Raw genomic sequence first — 21,047 nt, forward strand, 5'->3', positions numbered from 1 at the left:
AGGGTCCTGTCAGCAAAATCTTGCTGGCATATGCAATAGTGCCTGGGTTTGGTGGTTGTTTATGGGATGGATCTCTGGGTGGGGCAGTCTCTGAATGGTCCTTCCTTCAGTCTCAGCTCTGAACTTTGTCTCTGTAACTCCTTCCATGGGTATTTTGTTCCCCATTCTAAGAAGGAATGAAGTATTCACACTTTGATCTTCCTTCTTGATTTTCTTGTGTTTTGGAAGTTGTATCTTGGGTATTCTAGGTTTCTGGGCTTATATATCCACTTATCAGTGAGTGCATATCAAGTGACTTCTTTTGTGATTGGGTTACCTCACGCAGGATGATATCCTCCAGATCCATCTATTTGCCCAAGAATTTCATAAATTCACTGTTTTTAATAGCTAAGTAGTACTCCATTGTGTAAATGTACCACATTTTCTGTATCCATTCCTCTGATGAGGGACATCTGGGTTCTTTCCAGCTTCTGGCTATTATAAATAAGGCTGCTATGAAAATCGTGGAGCATGTGTCCTTATTACAAGTTGGAACTTCTTCTGGGTATATGCCCAGGAGAGGTATTGCTGGATCTTTCAGTAGTACTATGTCCAATTTTCTGAGGAACCACCAGACTGACTTCCAGAGTGGTTGTACAAGCTTGCAATCCCACCCACAACGGAGGAGTGTTCCTTTTTCACCATATCCTCACCAGCATCTGCTGTCACCTGAATTTTTGATTTTAGCCATTCTGACTGGTGTGAGGTGGAATCTCAGGGTTGTTTTGCTTCACATTTCCCTGATGATTAAGGATGTTGAACATTTTTCATGTGCTTCTCAGCCCTTCAGTATTCCTCAGTTGAGAATTCTTTTTTAGCTCTGTACCCCATTTTTTAAATGTGGTTATTTGAATTTCTGGAGTCAAGCTTCTTGAGTTCTTTGTATATATTGGATATTAGTCCCCTGTCAGATTTAGGATTGGTAAAGATCCTTTTGCATTTTATTGGTGGCCTTTTTGTCTTATTGATAATGTCTTTTGCATTACAGAAGCTTTGCAATTTTATGAGGTCCCATTTGTCAATTCTCAGTCTTACAGCACAAGCCATTGCTGCTCTGTTCAGGAATGTTTCCCCTGTGCCCATATCTTCGAGGCTTTTCTCTACTTTCTCCTCTATAAGTTTTAGTGTATCTGATTTTACGTGAAGTTCCTTGATCCACTTAGACTTGAGCTTTGTACAAGTAAATAAGAGTGGATCAATTCGCATTCTTCTACATGATAACTGCCAGTTGAGCCAGCACCATTTGTTGAAAATGCTGTCTTTTTTTCCCCACTGAATGGTTTTAGCTCTTTTGTCAAAGATTAAGTGACCACGAGTGTGTGGGTTCATTTCTGGGTCTTCTGTTCTATTCCATTGGTCTACTTGTGTCACTCTACCAGTACCATGCAGTTTTTTGGTTTTGTTTGTTTGTTTGTTTGTTTTTTATCACAATTGCTTTATAGTACAGTTTGAGGTCAAACGTGGTGATTCCAACAGAGGTTCTTTTATCATTGAGAAGAGTTTTTGATATCCTAGATTTTTGTTCTTACAGATGAATTTGCAACTTACCCTTTCTAACTCTGTGAAGAAGTGAGTTGGAATTTTGATGGGGATTGCATTGAATCTGTAGATTGCTTTTGGCAAAATAGCCATTTCTACAATATTAATTCTGCCAATCTGTGAGCATGGAAGATCTTCCATCTTCTGAGATCTTCTTTAATTTCTTTCTTCAGAGATTTGAAGTTCTTATCATACAGATCTTTCACTTCCTTAGAGTCACACCAAGGTATTTTTATACTATTTGTGACTATTATGAAGGGTCTTGTTTCCCTAATTTATTTCTCAGTTTGTTTATCCTTTGTGTAGAGAAAGGCCATTGATTTGTTTGAGTTAATTTTATATCCAGCTACTACACTGAGGTTTTTTAAATCAGGTTAAGGAGTTCTCTGGTGGAATTTTTAGGGTCAGTTATGTATACTATCATATCATCTGCAAACAGTGATATTTTGACTTCTTCCTTTCCAATTTGTATCCTCTTGATTTCCTTTTGTTGTCAAATTGCTCTGGCTAGAACTTCAAGTACTATATTGAATAGGTAGGGAGAAAGTGGGCAGCCTTGTCTAGTACCTGATTTTGGTGGGATTGCTTCAAGTTTCTCACTATTTAGTTTGATGCTGGCTACTGGTTTGCTGTAAATTGCTTTTATTATGATTTCCTCATGTTTTCAAGACTTTTATCATGAATGGGTGTTGGATTTTGTCAAATGCTTTCTCAGCATCTAACGAGATGATCATGTGATTTTTGTACTTGAGTTTGTTTATATAGTGGATTACATTGATGGATTTCCATATATTAAACCATCCCTGCATCCCTGGGATGAAGCCTACTTGATCATGATGGATGGTCGTTTTGATGTGTTCTTGGATTTGGTTTGTGAGAATTTTATTGCATATTTTTGCATCAATGTTCATAAGGGAAATTGGTCTGAAGTTCTCTATCTTTATTGGGTCTTTGTGTGGTTTAGGTGTCAGAGTAATTGTGGCTTCATAGAATGAATTGGGAAGAGTACCTTCTGCTTCTATTTTGTGGAATCGTTTGAGGAGAATTGGAATTAGGTCTTCTTTAAAGGTCGGATAGAATTCTGTACTAAACCCATTTTTTGTCTCTAATTGTTTGATTACAGCCCTAAGTTTGATTATTTTTTGCCATCTAATCCTCTTGGGTGAATTTGCTTCCTTTTGTTCTAGAGCTTTTAGATGGCTGTCAAGCTGCTAGTGTATGCTAGTTTCTTTTGGGCAGTACTGAGTGAGAGCAATGAGTTTTCCTCTTAAGAATGCTTTCATTGTATCTCATAAGTTTGGGTATGTTGTGGTTTCATTTTCATTAAACGCTAAAAACTCTAATCTCTTATTTCTTCCTTGGCCAAGTTATCATTGAGTAGAGTGTTGTTTAGCTTCCATGTGAATGTTGACTTTCTATTTATGTTGTTATTGAAGATCAGCCTTAGTCTGTGGTGATCTGATAGGATGCATGGGATAATTTCAATATTTTTGTGTCTGTTGAGGCCTGTTTTGTGACCAATTATATGGTCAATTTTGGAGAAGGTACCATGAGGTGCTAAGAAGAAGGTATATCCTTTTGTTTTAGGATAAAATGTTCTGTAGATATCTGTTAAATCCATTTGTTTCATAACTTCTGTTAGTTTCAATGTGTCTCTGTTTAGTTTCTGTTTCCAGGATCTATCCATTGATGAGAGTGGGGTGTTGAAGTCTCCCACTATTATTGTGTGAGGTACAATGTGTGCTTTGAGCTTTACTAAAGTTTCCTTAATGAATGTGGCTGCCCTTGCATTTGGAGCATAGATATTCAGAATTGAGAGTTCATCTTGAAAGATTTTACCTGTGATGAGTATGAAGTGCCCCTCCTTGTCTTTTTTGATAACTTTGGGTTGGAAGTCAATTTTATTCGATATTAGAATGCCTACTCCAGCTTGTTTCTTTGGACCATTTGCTTGGAAAATTGTTATCCGTCCTTTTACTCTGAGAACGTGTCTGCATTTGTCCCTGAGGTGGGTTTTCTGTATGCAGCAAAATGTTGGGTCCTGTTTATGTAGTCAGTCTGTTAGTCTCTGTCTTTTTGGGGGGAATTGAGTCCACTGATATTAAGAGATACTAATGAAAAGTAATGCTTGCTTCCTGTTATTTTTGTTGTTAGAGTTGGGATTCTGTTCTTGCTGCTATCTTCTTTTAGGTTTGTTCAAAGATTACTTTCTTGCTTTTTCTAGGGCATAATTTCCCTCCTTGTGTTGGAGTTTTCCCTTTATTATCTGTTGAAGGGCTGGATTCATGGAAAGATATTGTGTAAATTTGGTTTTGTTATGGAATACTTTGGTTTCTCCATCTATGGTAATTGAGAGTTTTGCTGGGTTTAATAGCCTGGGCTGGCATTTCTGTTCTCTTAGGGTCTGTATGATATATGCCCAGAATCTTCTGGCTTTCATAGTCTCTGGTGAGAAGTCTGGTGTAATTCTGATAGGTCTGCCTTTATATGTTACCTGACCTTTTTCCCTCACTGTTTTAATATTCTTATCTTTATTTAGTGCATTTGTTGTTTTGATTATTATGTGTCGGGAGGAATTTCTTTTCTGGATCTAGCCTATTTGGAGTTCTGTAAGATTCTTGTATGTTCATGGGCATCTCTTTCTTTGGGTTAGGGAAGTTTTTTCTATAATTTTGTTGAAGAGATTTACAGGCCCTTTAAGTTGAAAATCTTCATTCTTATCTATACCTATTATCCTTAGGTTTGGTCTTCTCATTGTGTCCTGGATTTTCTGGATGTTTTGAGTTAGGATCTTTTTCAATTTTGCATTTTATTTGGTTGTTGTGTCCATGTTTTCTATGAAATCTTCTGCACCTGAGATTCTCTCTTCTACCTCTTGTATTCTGTTGCTGATGATCACATCTATGGTTCCTGATTTCTTTCCTAGGGTTTCTATCTCCAGAGTTGTCTCCCTTTGGGTTTTCTTCATTGTCTCTACTTCCATTTTTAGATCTTGGATGGTTTTGTTCAATTGCATCACCTGTTTAGCAGTGTTTTCCTGTAATTCCTTGAGGGATTTTTGTGCTTCCTCTTTAAGGGCTTCTACCTGTTTAGCAGTGTTCTCCTGCATTTCTTTAAGTTTATTATTAATGCCCTTCTTAAAATCCTCTGCCAGCATTATGAGATATGTTTTTAAATCTGAATCATGCTTTTAGGGTATGTTGGGGTATCCAGGACTCGCTGTGGTGGGCGTACTGGGTTCTGATGATGCCAAGTTGTCTTGGTTTCTGTTAGTAAGATTCTTATGTTTGCCTTTCACCATCTGGTAATTTCTGGTGTTAGATGTACTAGCTGTCTCTGGCTGGAGCTTGTTCCTCCTGTGATTCTGTTAGCCTCAGTCAGCACTCCTGGGATTCCAACTCTCTCCTGCGTCCCAGAGGTCAGATCACTCTCTGCAGTTAAGCTCTCCTGTTGCAGGGAAGGTGCACAGAGACCTAGAGCTCAGATCCACCTCCTGACTGAAGATGAAGGCCCGAAGGAACCCTGTCCAAGAACCTCTCTTGCTTCTATGGCTCAAGTGCTCTCCTGCTTGGACTGGTCTCTGAGAGACCCTGGATGTAAGATGGGGCTCTCACCTGAGTCCCCGCAGTCAGAGCCCTCTCTGGAGGCCGACTATCCTCAGTGATCTTAAAATTCTGGGTGTGCTAGGTCAGCTGCAGTGTGGAGAGTCCTCTGGGAAGGTGGGACAGTTTGCCAAGTTTGTGCCCAAGGTGGGGCAGGGCTGGTGCTGACAGGAACAATGTTTTCATTCTTTTTTTTTTCTTGTGTGAGAATTTAAAGGTATTTGTTTTAGTTTTCTTTTTCCCCCCAATTCTTTATTTACATTTCAAATGCTATCCTGAAAGTCCCATATACACCACCACCACCACCACCACCACCACCACCCCCACTTGCTCCCCTACCATGTTTTCATTCTTAAGAGAAAGTATCTTGCTTTGCAATCTCACTAACACAGAACATCTGGGAACAAGAAATGCCCTGCCTCAGTTTCCCGAGTGGCTGAGAATGTAGGTGTGCATCTTAACACCCTAATTTCTTGTCAGCGTTTTTAAACTTTGAGAAAAATCTAAGAAATGTAATGATAACTTTTTTAAATGCCTATGTTATTTAGAGTATAGACCCATACAGTTTTTGGTATTGAAACACAAAACTAGAAGCCTCTAGGTCAGTCCCTATATTTAAACAAAACAAAACAAATCAAATCTTCTATTTATGTTTGTAAATAAGTCTCCTCAGAATGCAGATGGCAGCAGTGAAAGTTGATTTCTTTATGTCAGATTTTGCCATCAGTATTGGAGGAGCAGAACTAAGATTGGGAGCCAAGCATGGTGGCTCATGCCTTTAATCCCAGCACTCAGGAGGCAGAGAGAACCAGATCTGAGGTCAACGTATTCTACAAAGTGAGTTCCAGGACAGCCAGGGCTACACAAAGAAGCCATGTCTCATAAATAAATAAATAAATAAAATGATAGATAGATAGATAGATAGATAGATAGATAGATAGATAGGAATTAAGATTGAGGAAGTGGTAAGCAGTTATAATATTTTTCTTTTCGAATTCTGTTGAATTATAAATTTTACCTGAATTGAATGGTTTTAACATGATTATTTCTATGTCATCTGAGGAAGACTTTTTCTCTGTAGTTGTAGGCTGGATAGGATTTGAAGCAAGATATTTAGTAAATGTATGATTTAGAATGTATATCCTTAATAATTCAAGGAAAAAAAGTATATGCTTTTACCTTCAAGGAATCATCTTTCTCAACCCATGCTAAAAGGTAATAGGGAAAATGGACAAAGTTATGAAACACGACACTACCATCAGTCTGGACACATGAAGAGACAGGATGGGATGGCAATCATGCTTTACTTGAAATAATTGTTTTAAGCTTTGTATTTACTCTGGTTAGCATAAAATACAAAATATAAACTATGCTGGCTGAGTGTATCATTAATGAAAGTGTTCTCATATCAGTTGAAAGGAAATGTGCAATTCATTTTTGAGAGTGTTAAGTTTCCAAATTGATAAGAGTGACGAGTGGCACTGTACAATTTCAGGACACCAGTTTATAAAACACTCCTTTAATCATACAAACAGTTAAACAAACATTTCTGTTAGATAACTTCAAAAAATTGTCTTAGATTTATTTACTCTATGTGTATAAATTTCTTGCCTGCACATAAACATGTGTGACACATGTGTGCCCGGTGCCTGTTGAGGACAGAATAGAGCAACCAATCCTCTGAAATCATCTTATAAATCACCATGTGGCTGCCAGGTCCTCCTCAAGAGCAATGAGTGCTCTCAACGGCTGCCCCATCTCTCCAGCCTCTCAATACAGTGTTTGAATAAAATAATGTTTCTTACCCAGCACTCTGCCTTTTGAGATGTCTTTGCTGTTTTCTTCTTCATCCCCAGAGTTACCACTGTCCTGGAAAAAGTCACATCAGGAAAGAGTGGCATAATCTTTTCTATATATTCTCTAGAAATAGGACAGTTTTTTATTTTGAAAGTAATTAGACTTAAGAGAATATGCTAAGAATGAGTACATATTACTAAAGACCCTGGCCTGTTCTCCTTTGATCAAGCCTGTGCTATACGCCCATGGCTACTCGGGCTTTAATCAACCATGAGAGCTGACAGTAAGCATGATCTTAAAAATTCTAATATTTGCTCTCATGAAAACCTTAACAAGGAAACTACCTTTAAAATGTCTAACACATATTTCAGACCTAAAAGAATATTTTTACAACACATATAAATTCCTAAATATTTACTTGCTCTAAATACAATATTAGCTATTTAAAATATTTTAAAGGACATAAAATGTTTTTATTTTGAAATATAACACTCAGCCTGAGAATTGAATGTGCAGAATATAATGTGGAGAATAAACAGGAAATCCAAGATGGTACTTCATTTCGTGTGTAAAAATGTACCTTGTGCCTTTGTTCATATACAAGTTTTTGTGTTGATAAGTGTGTGTTATGTATGTGAATGTCCATGGGTCAGAAGGGCAGTGCTGTCACTGATATAATGTTAGTGTCATGGTTCCCTATAAAGTTATTTGGTTCTAATATATTCTTATGGACACTGAGACCAGTGCACAACATTAGTGTATTTAGTGATTTCCTTTACCAAGATGAAGACAAAGAGGAAAGATTGTTCTGCTCACTCCCGAGGGTTCATCATGGAAAGATCAGTCATTGACTCTCCAATGGAGTTGTTAAATTTCCAAGTCCCTCTTGTAACAAAACACTGGTCAGTCAGATATCAAAGGAAGGATTCAAAGTTTAACTGAAGTGTTAGTGGCTGGTAAGCAAAACTACAGACTTGACCAAAGGAATAATCACATGTCTGGCCTGTAACTGGTTTGTTGTTTGTAACCTCAGCTGCTTTTCCATTAAGATTTGATTCTTACATGACCTTTCTGTAGAAGGTTAAACAACCTTGAAACCCTGACAACCTACACACTCATAAATAAAGTGTAGTTACATGTCATTCCCATTTAGGGGTATACTAAGTTCTATAACTAGTCGAAACACTTTAAAAATGAAACATGGCATCATCTGCTAAATATTCAGGGTAGCTTGAGGAAACTCTACTGGTCTTTAATCTTCAATCAAAAGGGAGAAAATATTAAATGAGAAATTGAAACTTTACCAGTGACCAGTTATTTTCATTGTGGTCAGATGTCTTTCCTTTCTCCTCTGGGGACACTCCTAAGCCTGGTTCTGGACATAAGACAAACATGTTATATCATGTGTATATGGTGAAACTAAGTTTCTAATAAGAGTTAGTTTTAAAAAGAGTTAAAGGTACATTTTCTATAGCAACATATATAACATATATAGAGAGAACATCATACATCAGCATGTAGCTATTTAACATTAGTAATAATAAAAATGGCACCTGTAATATTCCAAGAAATTATTTCAATAACCTTTAAAGTTTAATTGTTTATAAAATAGATCTAATTATTAGAACATCTATGCATCACTTATGCAGACATTGGATGTTTTCAAGATGGCAAATAAGCAGCTCAAAGATTTATCCACAATTAACCTACTCAACATGCATGAACAAAAGCCCAACTACAAAAATTTTAAATGCCACGTGGAAAAATAATACTCTGCACTATTTTCTACCTAAAAATAGCTTTTTAAAAAATATTTTTATTAGGTATTTTCTTCATTTACAATTCCAATGCTATCCCAAAAGTCCCCCATACCCTCTCCCACCCACTCCCCTACACACCCACTCCCACTTTTTGACCCTGGCGTTCCCCTGTACTGGGGCATATAAAGTTTGCATGTCCAATGGGCCTCTCTTTCCAGTGATGGCCAACTAAGCCATCTTTTGATACATATGCATCTAGAGACACAAGCTCCAGGGTACTGGTTAGTTCATATTGTTGTTCCACCTATAGGGTTGCAGATCCCTTTAGCTCCTTGGGTACTTTCTCTAGCTCCTCCATTGGGGGCCCTGTGATCCATGCAATAGCTGACTGTGAACATCCACTTCTCTGTTTGCTAGGCCCTGGCATAGTCTCACAAGAGACAGCTATATCAAGGTCCTTACAGCAAAATCTTGCTAGTGTATGCAATGCTGTCATTGTTTGGAGGCTAATTATGGGATGGATCCCTGAATATGGCAGTCTCTAGATGGTCCATCCTTTTGTCTCAGCTCCAGACTTTGTTTCTGTAATCCTTCCATGGGTGATTGTTTCCAATTCTAAGAAGGGGCAAAGTGTCCACACTTTGGTCTTCGCTCTTCTTCAGTTTCATGTGTTTTGCAAATTTTATCTTATATCTTGCTATGCTAAGTTTCTGTGAGCCCCATTTTTTAAAGGGGTTATTTGATTTTCTGGATTCCACCTTCTTGAGTTCTTTATATATATTGGATATTAGTCCCCTATCTGATTTAGCATAGGTAAAGATCCTTTCCCAATCTGTTGGTAGCCTTTTTGTCTTATTGACGGTGTCTTTTGCCCTGCAGAACCATTGCAGTTTCATGAGGTCCCTTTGTCAATTCTCGATCTTACAGCACAAGCCATTGCTGTTCTATTCAGGAATTTTCCCCCTGTGCCCATATCTTCAAGGCTTTTCCCCACTTTCTCCTCTATAAGTTTCAGTGTCTCTGGTTTTATGTGAAGTTCCTTGATCCACTTAGATTTGACCTTAGTACAAGGAGATAGGAATGGATCAATTCAAATTCTTCTACATGTTAACCGCCAGTTGTGCCAGCACCATTTGTTGAAAACGCTGACTTTTTTCACTGGATGTTTTTAGCTCCCTTGTCGAAGATCAAGTGACCATAGGTGTGTGGGTTCATTTCTGGGTCTTCAATTCTATTCCATTGGTCTACTTGTCTGTCACTATACCAGTACCATGCAGTTTTTATCACAATTGCTCTGTAGTAAAGCTTTAGGTCAGTCATGGTGATTCCACCAGAGGTTCTTTTATCCTTGAGAAGAGTTTTTGCTAACCTAGGTTTTTTGTTATTCCAGATGAATTTGCATATTGCTCTTTCTAATTCGTTGAAGAATTGAGTTGGGATTTTGATGGGGATTGCATTGAATCTGTAGATTGCTTTTGGCATGATAGCCATTTTTACAATGTTGATCCTGCCAATCCATGAGCACGGGAAATCTTTCCATCTTCTGAGATCTTCTTTAATTTCTTTCTTCAGATATTTGAAGTTTTTATCATACAGATCTTTCACTTCCTTAGTTAGAGTCACGCCAAGGTATTTTATATTATTTGTGGCTATTGAGAAGGGTATTGTTTCCCTAATATCTTTCTCAGCCTGTTTATTCTTTGTATTCCTTGTATTCTTTGTAGAGAAAGGCCATTGACTTGTTCGAGTTAATTTTATATCCAGCTCAAAATAGCTTTTAAACTACTCAAAAATATAGTCATCGAAATATTGTTTTTGTGTACATATTTATTGGTGAAGTTGTTCCTTCAGCTGCCATGGTTCCTATGCACCATTCTGACAAATGTTTCACACTCTGTTACATGAGACTTCCTCATCTTGTCTCTATCTCCCTGGATGTACAGGGATTGCCTTCATGCAGGCTCCCTACATACCTTCTAAAGAGTTCCTCTTACAACCTTAACATGGGAAATTTCTGATCTGTATGCTACCTAACGCTTCTACTCATGGACTGGAAGCCACAGTATCCTTTTCCTTCTTTCCTTTCTTAATTTTTTTTCAGATAGGGTCTCACCTAAAGGGTGTGAATAGAAAACAGCATTCCACAATGAAGATAAAACTAGACAGAGTTGAAGTGAACCATCCAGAAATAACGCCTGTACTGGCTAGTTTTGTGTCAACTTGATACAGGCTGAAGTTATCACAGAAAAAGGAGCTTCATTTGGGGAAATGCCTCCACGAGATCCAGCTGTAATTTCTCGATTAATGATCAAGGGGGGAGGTCCCCTTGTGGGTGGGATCATCCCTGGGCTGGTAGTCTTGGTTCTATAAGAGAGCAGATTAAGCAATCCAGGGGAAGCAAACCAGTAAAGAAACATCCCTCCATGGCCTCTCCATCAGCTCCTGCTTCCTGACCTGCTTGAGTTCCAGTCCTGACTTCCTTTGGTGATGAACAGCAGTATGGAAGTGTAAACTGAATAAACCCTTTCCTCCCCAACTTGCTTCTTGGTCATGATGCTTGTGCAGGAATAGAAACCCTAACTAAGACACCGCCCTAGAGGAGTTTTAATATTTTCTTAATGCACTAATCTGGACTTCTGAAGAGCAGAATCCTGCTCATCAACACGTTCATGCTAGCAAATGTGATGCGCAAGGATGCAGGACATCCGCCAACTGTGGACACTTTGTGGATTATGCTCCCATGGCCTTGCTTTGCGATGTACAACCCTGTGGTTGGTGTCAAAGGGGTCCATTCTGATGCTTTCCAGCAAGGGTTCTGTGTCTCTCTTCTACTGAACCACGCAAGAAAAGAATGGGTGGCTTTGATCACAGTGCTTCTTATATGCTTATGAAATGCCCTAAACTGATCTAAAAAAAGGTAAAAGTAAAGACATTTTAAGTACAATTAATTCACTTTTAAGGATATACAAGTATAGATTTATTATTTATATGTATTAGATTATATAAGTAATCATGTTATATATTATATTAAAATAATTATATATTATATACTATATAATGATAATTATATAAATATGTTTATTATTTATATTCTAAGTATATTATATATATGTTTATAAATATATATAAAACTACTAAATTATCTGGAAAAAACCCGAATCACTAATAAACATCCTACTGTCAGGATATAAAATGGGCTTTCCTTTGTTTAATTTTGAGTAGAAACCATCCTGCTATTTGTCAAAGCTAGTCCAGGACTCCAGGCTCCAGAATCTGACTCTGGGTTGTGTCGCAGCACTTGCATCTCAGGCTTTTTATTTCTATTTTTTACTTTTTTTTTTCAAATGATAATAGATACTTATATCTCATGACATATCCTTGCATGGTTGTCTTATACAATGCCCTCAATAGTACCCAGTCCCAGCATGTTTAAATGTTAGGAGAATCTGATAAACCTCATGATTAACCTTGGTAAGGGCCTATGAGCGACAGAGATTCCATACTGATAAATATAAGGCATTGAAACAGAGTAGAAGAAAGAGCTAAGTCAGAACTCATTTGTAAACATCTCATAGATTTTTTTTTTTTAATGAGAAATTGGTGTCAAAGACGGCACCTGCACTGGGCCTGGCAAATGTCACCATCCTGAGAGGAGTTAGAGTGGGAGGCCTATGAGTGGTAACATTTCATGTACTTTGCTCCCAGGAAGTAGAACTCTTACCTGACTGGGATGGGTTTGCTTCTGCCTCTTCTGCTGCTACATCTTGATGAAAATCTTCCACTTCGGTGGTAGTAGGCTGGATGAGTTTTGAAATAAGGTAACTGATAAATGTTGTATATTTCACACAATATCTGCATAGTAACTTAAGATAAAATCATAAAAGTTGTTACCATTGAGCAAGCATCTGTCTTGGTGTTCTCTAGAAAGCAACAGGAAATATGATCAATCTAAACACAAAGCAAAGGTGGCCAGCACTCATGAAGACACGGCAAAGAGCAGAGTTCTAATGCTTATATTTCCACATTTTTACTTTGGTTGTAAATGATCAAGATCTAATAGGCACTTAGAAATTAATTTTTCTAAACAATACCACTCCTTGCTTGGCTTACAATGTCATTAAAAACAGGGTAAAACCTTCTTTTTGAAATTTTTTTCTTGTGCTTTAGGTCACTTGATAACCTCTACACACAAGCATATGAAACAGAGTGTATTACCTAGAAACAAGTGCCATCTAACCTGCATGGTTTCTATTTCTGGCTGAAGTCACAGAAAAGCAACAGGCAACTTACTATCAGCATTTAGTTCCCTGATCTAGACTCCCAAGTGGTGTCGGGAGATCTACGTTCATATTATAAGGCCTGTTTCAGGAAAAAAGAGCCTTGTAGGGTAAACTTTTTCCTGGATGAAGGCAGTTCTAGTTACATTATATGGCTGTGACAACCAGCTTTATAGTTACAGTCCATCAGTATGGTCTGCCAAAACAGGAACTCAGGACAGGAACCTGATGGCAGGAACTGAAGCAGAAGTCATGGATGAACACTCATTACTAACTTGCTTCCCATCCATGGCTTGCTCAGGCTGCTTCTTTTTCTTTTCCTTTCCTTTTTTTTTTTTTTTGTTTGTTTGTTTGTTTGTTTTGTTTTTGGGTTTTGTTTTCCCCACTTCTTAATTACATCCAAAGGTCATTGTAGAATGATTGACCTAAGTATAATATTAGTGGATGTTCACTCTGATTCTAAACAACAAAATTATCTAACCACACACTTGCTAAAATGTACTGTACTAGTTCAACCCATGGCCGTATATATAATAGTTTAGCATAATTAGTGTTAGGATTTCTCAGTACAAATAAAAGGCTTGCCTTAATTTTCGAGGTATTGTACAGTGTGCAGTAAGTAAGTAAGTAAAAAAAAGAGATACATAATCAACACATATCCTAATCCACATTGTCATTTGACTTCCAATAACAGCTTTTGGAGATCTCAAGATCCAAGGGATAAAGACAGCAGTTAGCCATTTAGCAAGGAGTTCTGAAGATCTCTTGGTCAAGCACTGTAAACACATGGCTCTGTTGATCACTGCTGAAATCTAGGAGTTAGCTGCTTTCTGTAGGCTAACCTAGGAGGGAATTGAGGGTGGAGAGGTGGGAGTGGGTGGGTGCATGGAGGAACACCCTCATAAGAAGCAGGGGGAGGGAAGATGTGATAGGGTGTTTCTTGGAGGGAGGGAAACCGAGAGAGGGGATAACATTTGAAATGTAAATAAAGAAAATACAATAATAATAATAATAATTAATAATAATAGAATCAGGCTGCTTTCTTAAAGAACTCAGGACCACCTGTTCAGAAGTGGTCTGCTCAGTGATCTGGGACCTCCCAAGTCAATGATCAATTGACAATCAAGAACAGTTGGAGTAGTAGTTCATTGTATGCTTACCACGCAAGTGGGAATGAGTTTGCCCCAGGTCCACAAAAGATGCAAGGGGAAATGAAAATACTAAAAGGACAACTGTTTGGGATAGTTGGGAGGATGCCAGGCAGGGAGAGGCGGGGTATGAGGAAGCATGGTGAAGGTAAACATGTTCACAGTGCATTGGATACACGCACAGAGTGGTTGAGATTTTAGAAATTCATTTAAAGATAGGGAAGAATGAAGGAAAGAGAAAGCAATATAAGCAAATATAAATAAGAAACTTGGAAGGGAATAAATTTGTGTTTAAGCACTATACCCAATAGTATATTATATTCTATGTTCAGATACATAACTGATATGACCACTGACTTATCTAGACAATGACTGAGATCACTAATAAATGACTTGCTTTCCTATTCAAATTCAAATGGATTTTCCTCTAGTTTATGAAGAATTGGCATTGTATATCTCATATGCACCAAGGCTCAAGAAACCAGTTGCCTGGCTTCCCGGGAGTCAAGACCTCAGCTGCACCCCAAACATGTCAAATGTATTTTTTCAAGTTGTAAAGAAAAGTGGTTTTGCCAGACACTACTGCATATGCCAGAAAGATTTTGCTGAAGGGACCCTGTTATAGCTGTCTCTTGTAAGGCTATGCCAGTGCCTGACAAATACAGAAGTGGATGCTCACAGTCATCTTTAAGATGAACATGGGGCCCCCAATGTAGAAGCTAGAGAAAGCACCCAAAGAGCTGAAGGGGTCTGCAACTCTTTAGGTGGAACAACAATATGAACTAACCAGTACCCCCAGAGCTCGTGTCTCTAGCTGCATATGTAGCAGAGGATGGCCTAATCAGCCATCAATGGGAAGAGAGGCCCCTTGGTATTACAAACTTTATATGCCCCAGTACAGGGGAATGGCAGGGCCAAGAAGCAGGAGTGGGTCGGGAGGGGAGCAGGGCAGGGGGAGGATGTAGGGAACTTTTGGGATAGCATTTGAAATGTATATAAAGAAAATATCTAATAAAAATCAATAAATAAATTTAAAAAAAAGAAAAGTGGTTTTGTTTCACTGTGGCATATTCCTTACACAGTCTTCATCACCCTCTCTTCCCATTCAGTCTGCTACCCTCCAGCAGTTTAAACTTTGGGCAAATCTAACCGGCTGTTATGACTACCCTCAGTAAGTGCCTATGAGAGACAGAGATCCAAAAATGGTAAATTTAAGGTTTTGAAACATGAAAAGAGAAAAATCTAAGATGAACCATTTCACGTGTGCTCATTGTTGCCTTTTTCTGAAACATGGATGCCAAAAAATGCCACTTGTGCTGGCTATGACAACTTATACCATCTCTTTGTGGATGGGCAGCATTAGGGATGGATAGCCTGGGTCGTTGCTATTTCACCTACTGCCTTTCAAAGTAACTTAAACCATTTTACCTGACTTCGATGGTCTCGCCTCTGCCTTTTCTACGATGTCGATGTCGTCCTCCTTGTCACTCTGAGGAGAATCTCTCACTTCCGTGGTAAGCAGGATGGGCTTTGAAACAGATGATTGTTAAGAACTCAATATGTCACACAGTACCTGCTTAGTAACTCAAGGCTATTATAAAAGTCATTACCATTATGCAAGTGTCCTCTTCCATGGTCTCTAGAAAGCAAAAGGACACACAATCAACTCTGCATCCCATTGGATGAATGCAGACAGCTCTTTGGGACTTCGCAAGGGTTGGCCATAAAACTGGTCACAGTTAAGAACAGCAGCAGAATGGAAGTAAGCCAATGGAAGAGTAAGAACTTCTACCCATGTTCCACTTAAATTTTTAAAATTTATCTATTTTTATATGTATGAGCATTTGCTTGTGTGGAAACTACATTCCTGGTACCCATGGAGGTAAAGAGAGGACACGGAATTCCCCGGAACAGGGGTTATTAACAAACCTATGGATGCTGGAATCTGAACCCAGGGCCTCTACAGGAGTAGCTGATGCTCTTAATCACTGAGCAACCCTTCTAGCCCTCATTTTCCCCCATTTAAAAAATTCATATACAACCTGGGGGTTTTCCTCACGGCATCTGCACACATACATGCCATTCCATTTTGTCTCTGTTCAGAAACATCACAGGGTACACTTACTGGTGCCTTTCCTCCACCCAGCAGTACTACCAGACTTCACTCTTATGTCTGTTTGGGCAGACATAGTGAGGATCAGAGCATGAAAGGCAGGGACCAAGGGAAAGTCCTGTGTGAGCTGAACATCAGTCAGCAGCATAAAGCTGCTTGATGAGGTCATCAGCAGATGCCCAGTGATGCTGCAGAAGTGGTCCAGAAGAGAAGGCTAAGGATGCAGAGTCTGGCATGGTCGGCCCTACACTGAAATGATGGAAGCTCATACATCTTGGAACCTTGGCTACGAATGTTCTAAAGCGTCTTCATTTTTTTAAAAGGTGATTTATAACTCTAAGTGGAAAGATGATGGATGTGGCATTCAGAAGAGTAATTAGAGCCGGGGGAGTTAACGGAGAACAGAAATAACAAAGTGAGCATGAAGCTGACCCAGACTGAGGTGACGCAGCCTGAAACATTTGATTCAAATTTATCTACTTCTGCTGCAGAATGAGTTTTGTTAAAAAGTGAACAAGTGTGATTTCTAGAAGAACTCAAACTTTGTCGTTACTGTTAAACACTTGTGTTGCCCACACGGTCCAACTCAGTGGGTAAAGGTGCTGCTACAAAGCCTGAAGTCCTGAGTTGGATACCTGGATCTAACATATGGGAAGGGGATAGTTGATCGATTATCCTGTCCAATGTCCTCTGGTATTCACGGATGTGCCATATATATATATTTTTGTGTGTATGTATGTGTGTGTGTACATGTGTGTATGTACGTGTGTACATACAAATGAATGACATGAAATTTTTACAGACTGTAAGATGAGAGATGAGGGAACACACACGAGCCGCGGTGAGGGAACAGACTCAAGCCGTGATGAAGGAATAGACACGAGCCGCGTAAGCCATTTTGTGGCGGGGTGCATTTTACTCCACAATGTGGAAAGAATTCATTTTCAGGACCGTTATTACATGTTCTGTTTCTTGGGTTCACTGAACTCATCAGTGACATGAGAACAGTGGAAGGGTAGCTCAGGTACTGTATGCTTAGCATGTGAATGAGCCTGAATTGAACTCAACTCCAGAAAAGAGAAGAGGGACTGGCGATGGAAGGGAGGGAGGGATGGGAACCTGATGAGGTGAACATAACCGTAGCACACCACAGGAAATGGTTAAGTCATTAAAACTGACTAAAGAAAGAAAAAAGATGCAACCATAAACATGACAACGGGAAGTATATGAATTTGACTTTATGTATTGTAATCAATTATATAATGCCATATTCTATGATCAGATGCATAGCTGATGAGGTCACCGAGTTAGTTAGTAAGTAACTGGAATCAGAAACAGAAGGTCTTGGATCCTGGTAGAATTAGTATGGTTTTTTTTTTTTCTGTTTATACTAGAGGGTTCTTGCTATGTATCAAGGCTAACCCACAAACTCTAGGTTTGAGGAAACTCCTGCCTGACCTCCCAAAACTTGGGATCATGGGAATAATCGCAGGCAGAACTTGCATCTCAAGCATTTGTCTTTCTCTTCTACTTTATTTCTTTCACACTAACACGGAAAGTGATGCTTCGCAATGGGATAGATGCACATGATTGTCACTGGGCTTTGTTCTCATCTGAACCACATTGAGGACAGTTTGAAACACTGGGAAAAATCTAAACGAATCTCATGTCTAACCTCCTTAAATGTCTATAAAGGACCTAGATTCCAACCTGGTAAATTCAATGCATTTTAAAGTTAAGTCAAAACTCCTATTTTTTTCAGCACTTACTACATATGCTAATAAAGACCTTTTACTGAAATACTGATGTCTGGAATAATCATTTTGGTGCCTATGACAACCTACACCATCTCTTTGTTGGTGGGTAGCAATGTGGATGGAAGCCCGGGCCATTAATATTTCACCTACTTCTTTTCAAAGGAACTTAAAACTGAATTTTACCTGACTTGGATGGTCTTGCCTCTGTCTTTTCCAGGGCTTCACTCTGAGGAGAATCTTTCACTTCCCTGGTCGGCAGGATGGGCTTTGAAACAGGTGATTGTTAAGTGTTAAATAAATTACACAGTACCTGTTTAGTAATTCAATGCTATTATAAAAGTCATTACCGTTATGCAAGCATCTCTCCTGATAGTCTCTAGAAAGCAAAAGGAGGTGTAATCAGTCCATGTGAACAGCAAAGGCTCAGCAATGAGCAGAATTCTCAAGCCAGTAGTTCTTACCAAGTATTTTAATTTTGCTGACTCATCAGGATCCCCTAGGCATTTAGAAGCCATGCTAATAAGTACCAACAATGGGCTTGGGCCTGCAGTATAACTGAGAATGTGAAAGGGCCCCAGCACCTCTCCATCTGAAACCTGTGGCCTGTGTGTTGCACAACCTACTAACCTTGGCACACAGGCATATTGAACACCAAAGAACTGTCCTCCTACAAACAAACGAGGCACAATCTATACCATTCCCCTTTAGGGCTGAACTCACAAAGAGTAACTAAGCCAACTTGTAAGCAGCCTCTACAGTCTCCCATGCAAGGCTCCCAAATGGTGCCCAAAGAGTCCTACGTATTCTGTGAAACCTTGCCCCCAGTGACAAGAGAACGCTGGATAATAAACCTATTCCCCGGGAAAGGCAGTAGTCCGTTAAATGGCAGGGCTGTCCTTGGAGTAGAACAGTCATGTGCTAGAAAGCAGCTTGTCCCCTCAAATTACAAGGGTTCTCTTCAGATCACTTTGTAGAGCAGAACCAATGTCCATTCAGGCACACCTTGACCCTGACTTCTGAATTATGCAACATCTCCAGCCAGCCTTAGGGGCATTCCTTGTCCCTAAATCTGTGACGGGCCCTGAAGGTGAGCTTGGTATTTCCTTATGTGTTCCTCTTCCCAAAGTGTACATTGACTGAATATTTCTCTGGCTTTCACAGTATTGGAAATGTTAATATTCCCGTGGGGATGGGTGGCTGAGCATAGCTCTTTGAGGCTGATGGAACTTTGCTCTCAAACTAGGGACAAGGACAGAACTACACTAGTAGAAAATAAGAACAGACATTTTATCCGTTTCTATGTTAATATATGGTGTAATGAGCTTGGTCTTGACATTCACAATACACTACTCATATCTCCTTTCTCTTCACCCTCGCTATCCCGTGGAGTTCTCCCCCACTAGCATTTCTGTCTGCTTTCATGCCAGGTAGGTATACCATTATGATTTACAAGTGTGATTTTGTTCCTAGTGAATGTAAGTAACACCAGCAGTGTGCACATGTCAGAGCAAAGATGATGGCGAATGGAAAAAAAAGATCATCTCCATGAAGAGGAGTTGATCATGAATACATTTCAATGCTAGCTAGAGAACATTACAGCATATATAAACATATTCCCTTAATAAATGCGATTTTTAAATATTTTTCTTTCTATATACTCATAGACAATTTTCAAAAGAAAAGTAAAACTAATTTTAGTTAAGATTTTTTGGATTAAAAAATTATATAATTTATTCCTTAAAAGACTCTTATCTCAGGCTGGAGAGATGGCTCAGCGGTTAAGAGCACTGACTACTCTTCCAGAGATCCTGAGTTCAAGTCCCAGCAACCACATGGTGGCTCACAACCATCTGTAATGGGGATTGGATGCCCTCTTCTGATGTGTCTGAAGATAGCTACAGTGTACTCATATACATACAATTAATAAACCTTTTTTAAAAAAAGATTTCTATCTCTAGGACCTTAGAAGACAAATTAGGGGAAAAAACAATTCAATTTATATTTAATTTCAAACTTTCCTCCCTCTTTTTTCCAGTTGGGAAATCAAGAGACATTCACTGTCAGAAGTCTTACCTGTACACCGTTGTCTCAGTTCCTCTTCATCGTAGTCGATAAGTAGTTTCCTACTGTAATGTACCCAAAGAAAGGCTAATCAATTTCCTATTCCCTGTTGATATGAAATCCCTCGCCTATCCCTTTATACTTGAATCAGTATTGCAGGCACTACCCATGACACTTCCAGGACTTTTAAACACATGCTACAAACATGTGCACTCTGTGTTGTATTAAGCTTATAACTGACCAAGGAAGCGTATAAGGATCATGAATCAAAGCAAGCCAACTCCATACATGAACTAAGTTTTCTCAGCATAATGGAAAGTATCCTGAACTCAGGAAATCCTACATTTCTAGCCAATAATTGTTTGTTCTTGGACATATTGTTTCTCTTGGGTTTCTCTTGGTTGTTTGTTATGGCTGAACTGTATTAGACTCAAAATAACATTCCACATTTATTTCCTTGCAAGATCTGATATTCTTACATTGAAGTTACCAAAAAATATTAAGGCCCACTTTTGTTCTTAGTTGTTCTATTCTATTCTATTCTATTCTATTCTATTCTATTCTATTCTATTCTATTCTATTCTATTCTATTCTATTCTATTCTGTCACACAATACAAAGAAAATCATCCACTTAACATTTCAAGATCTAAACAGATCTAGTTAACAACAACATGAAGTTATTTGTACCACAAGTGTATAGGTTACATTTATACTAAAAATGCAAAATGCTTGGATGGTAAAGATAAAAGTCCTAAGATTCCTGGGCTAGCAAAATGCTAGAATGGACTTGATGTCAATATGAAAATGTCAAGCGATTTCCTGGGATTTACAATGCAACATTGTGTCCCTGTCCTTCCATGTCCCACCCAATGGCACCCAAAATCTTGACGACTCCAGGCCTTTCAGTCTACCAAACTCCCAGATTACCCAGTGCCCCCAGACTCTCAAGGACC

General features: G+C 38.8%; 1 protein-coding gene across 4 annotated transcripts in view; it reads right to left on the reverse strand.

Moving 5' to 3' along the window:
- Positions 1-21,047, reverse strand: part of LOC147005902 (uncharacterized) — a 59,247-nt gene that overhangs the window by 17,551 nt on the left and 20,649 nt on the right. For 3 of the 4 annotated variants that reach the window (XM_085834806.1, XM_085834807.1, XM_021156225.3), the window contains 11 exons: positions 20,106-20,158; positions 18,380-18,408; positions 18,216-18,297; positions 15,773-15,801; positions 15,591-15,690; positions 12,629-12,657; positions 12,459-12,534; positions 8,282-8,352; positions 6,986-7,049; positions 6,360-6,388; positions 6,199-6,268 (listed from right to left, as the gene is read on the reverse strand). In XM_085834806.1, the coding sequence (XP_085690932.1) occupies positions 6,199-6,268; positions 6,360-6,388; positions 6,986-7,049; positions 8,282-8,352; positions 12,459-12,534; positions 12,629-12,657; positions 15,591-15,690; positions 15,773-15,801; positions 18,216-18,297; positions 18,380-18,408; positions 20,106-20,158 (632 nt within the window). The remainder of the gene's footprint in view (positions 1-6,198; positions 6,269-6,359; positions 6,389-6,985; positions 7,050-8,281; positions 8,353-12,458; positions 12,535-12,628; positions 12,658-15,590; positions 15,691-15,772; positions 15,802-18,215; positions 18,298-18,379; positions 18,409-20,105; positions 20,159-21,047) is intronic. The other variant, XM_085834805.1, reaches the window with a different exon arrangement.

Source organism: Mus caroli, unplaced genomic scaffold (genome assembly GCF_978045245.1).
Source record: "Mus caroli unplaced genomic scaffold, Mus_caroli_1 scaffold_2, whole genome shotgun sequence".
Taxonomy (NCBI): domain Eukaryota; kingdom Metazoa; phylum Chordata; class Mammalia; order Rodentia; family Muridae; genus Mus; species Mus caroli.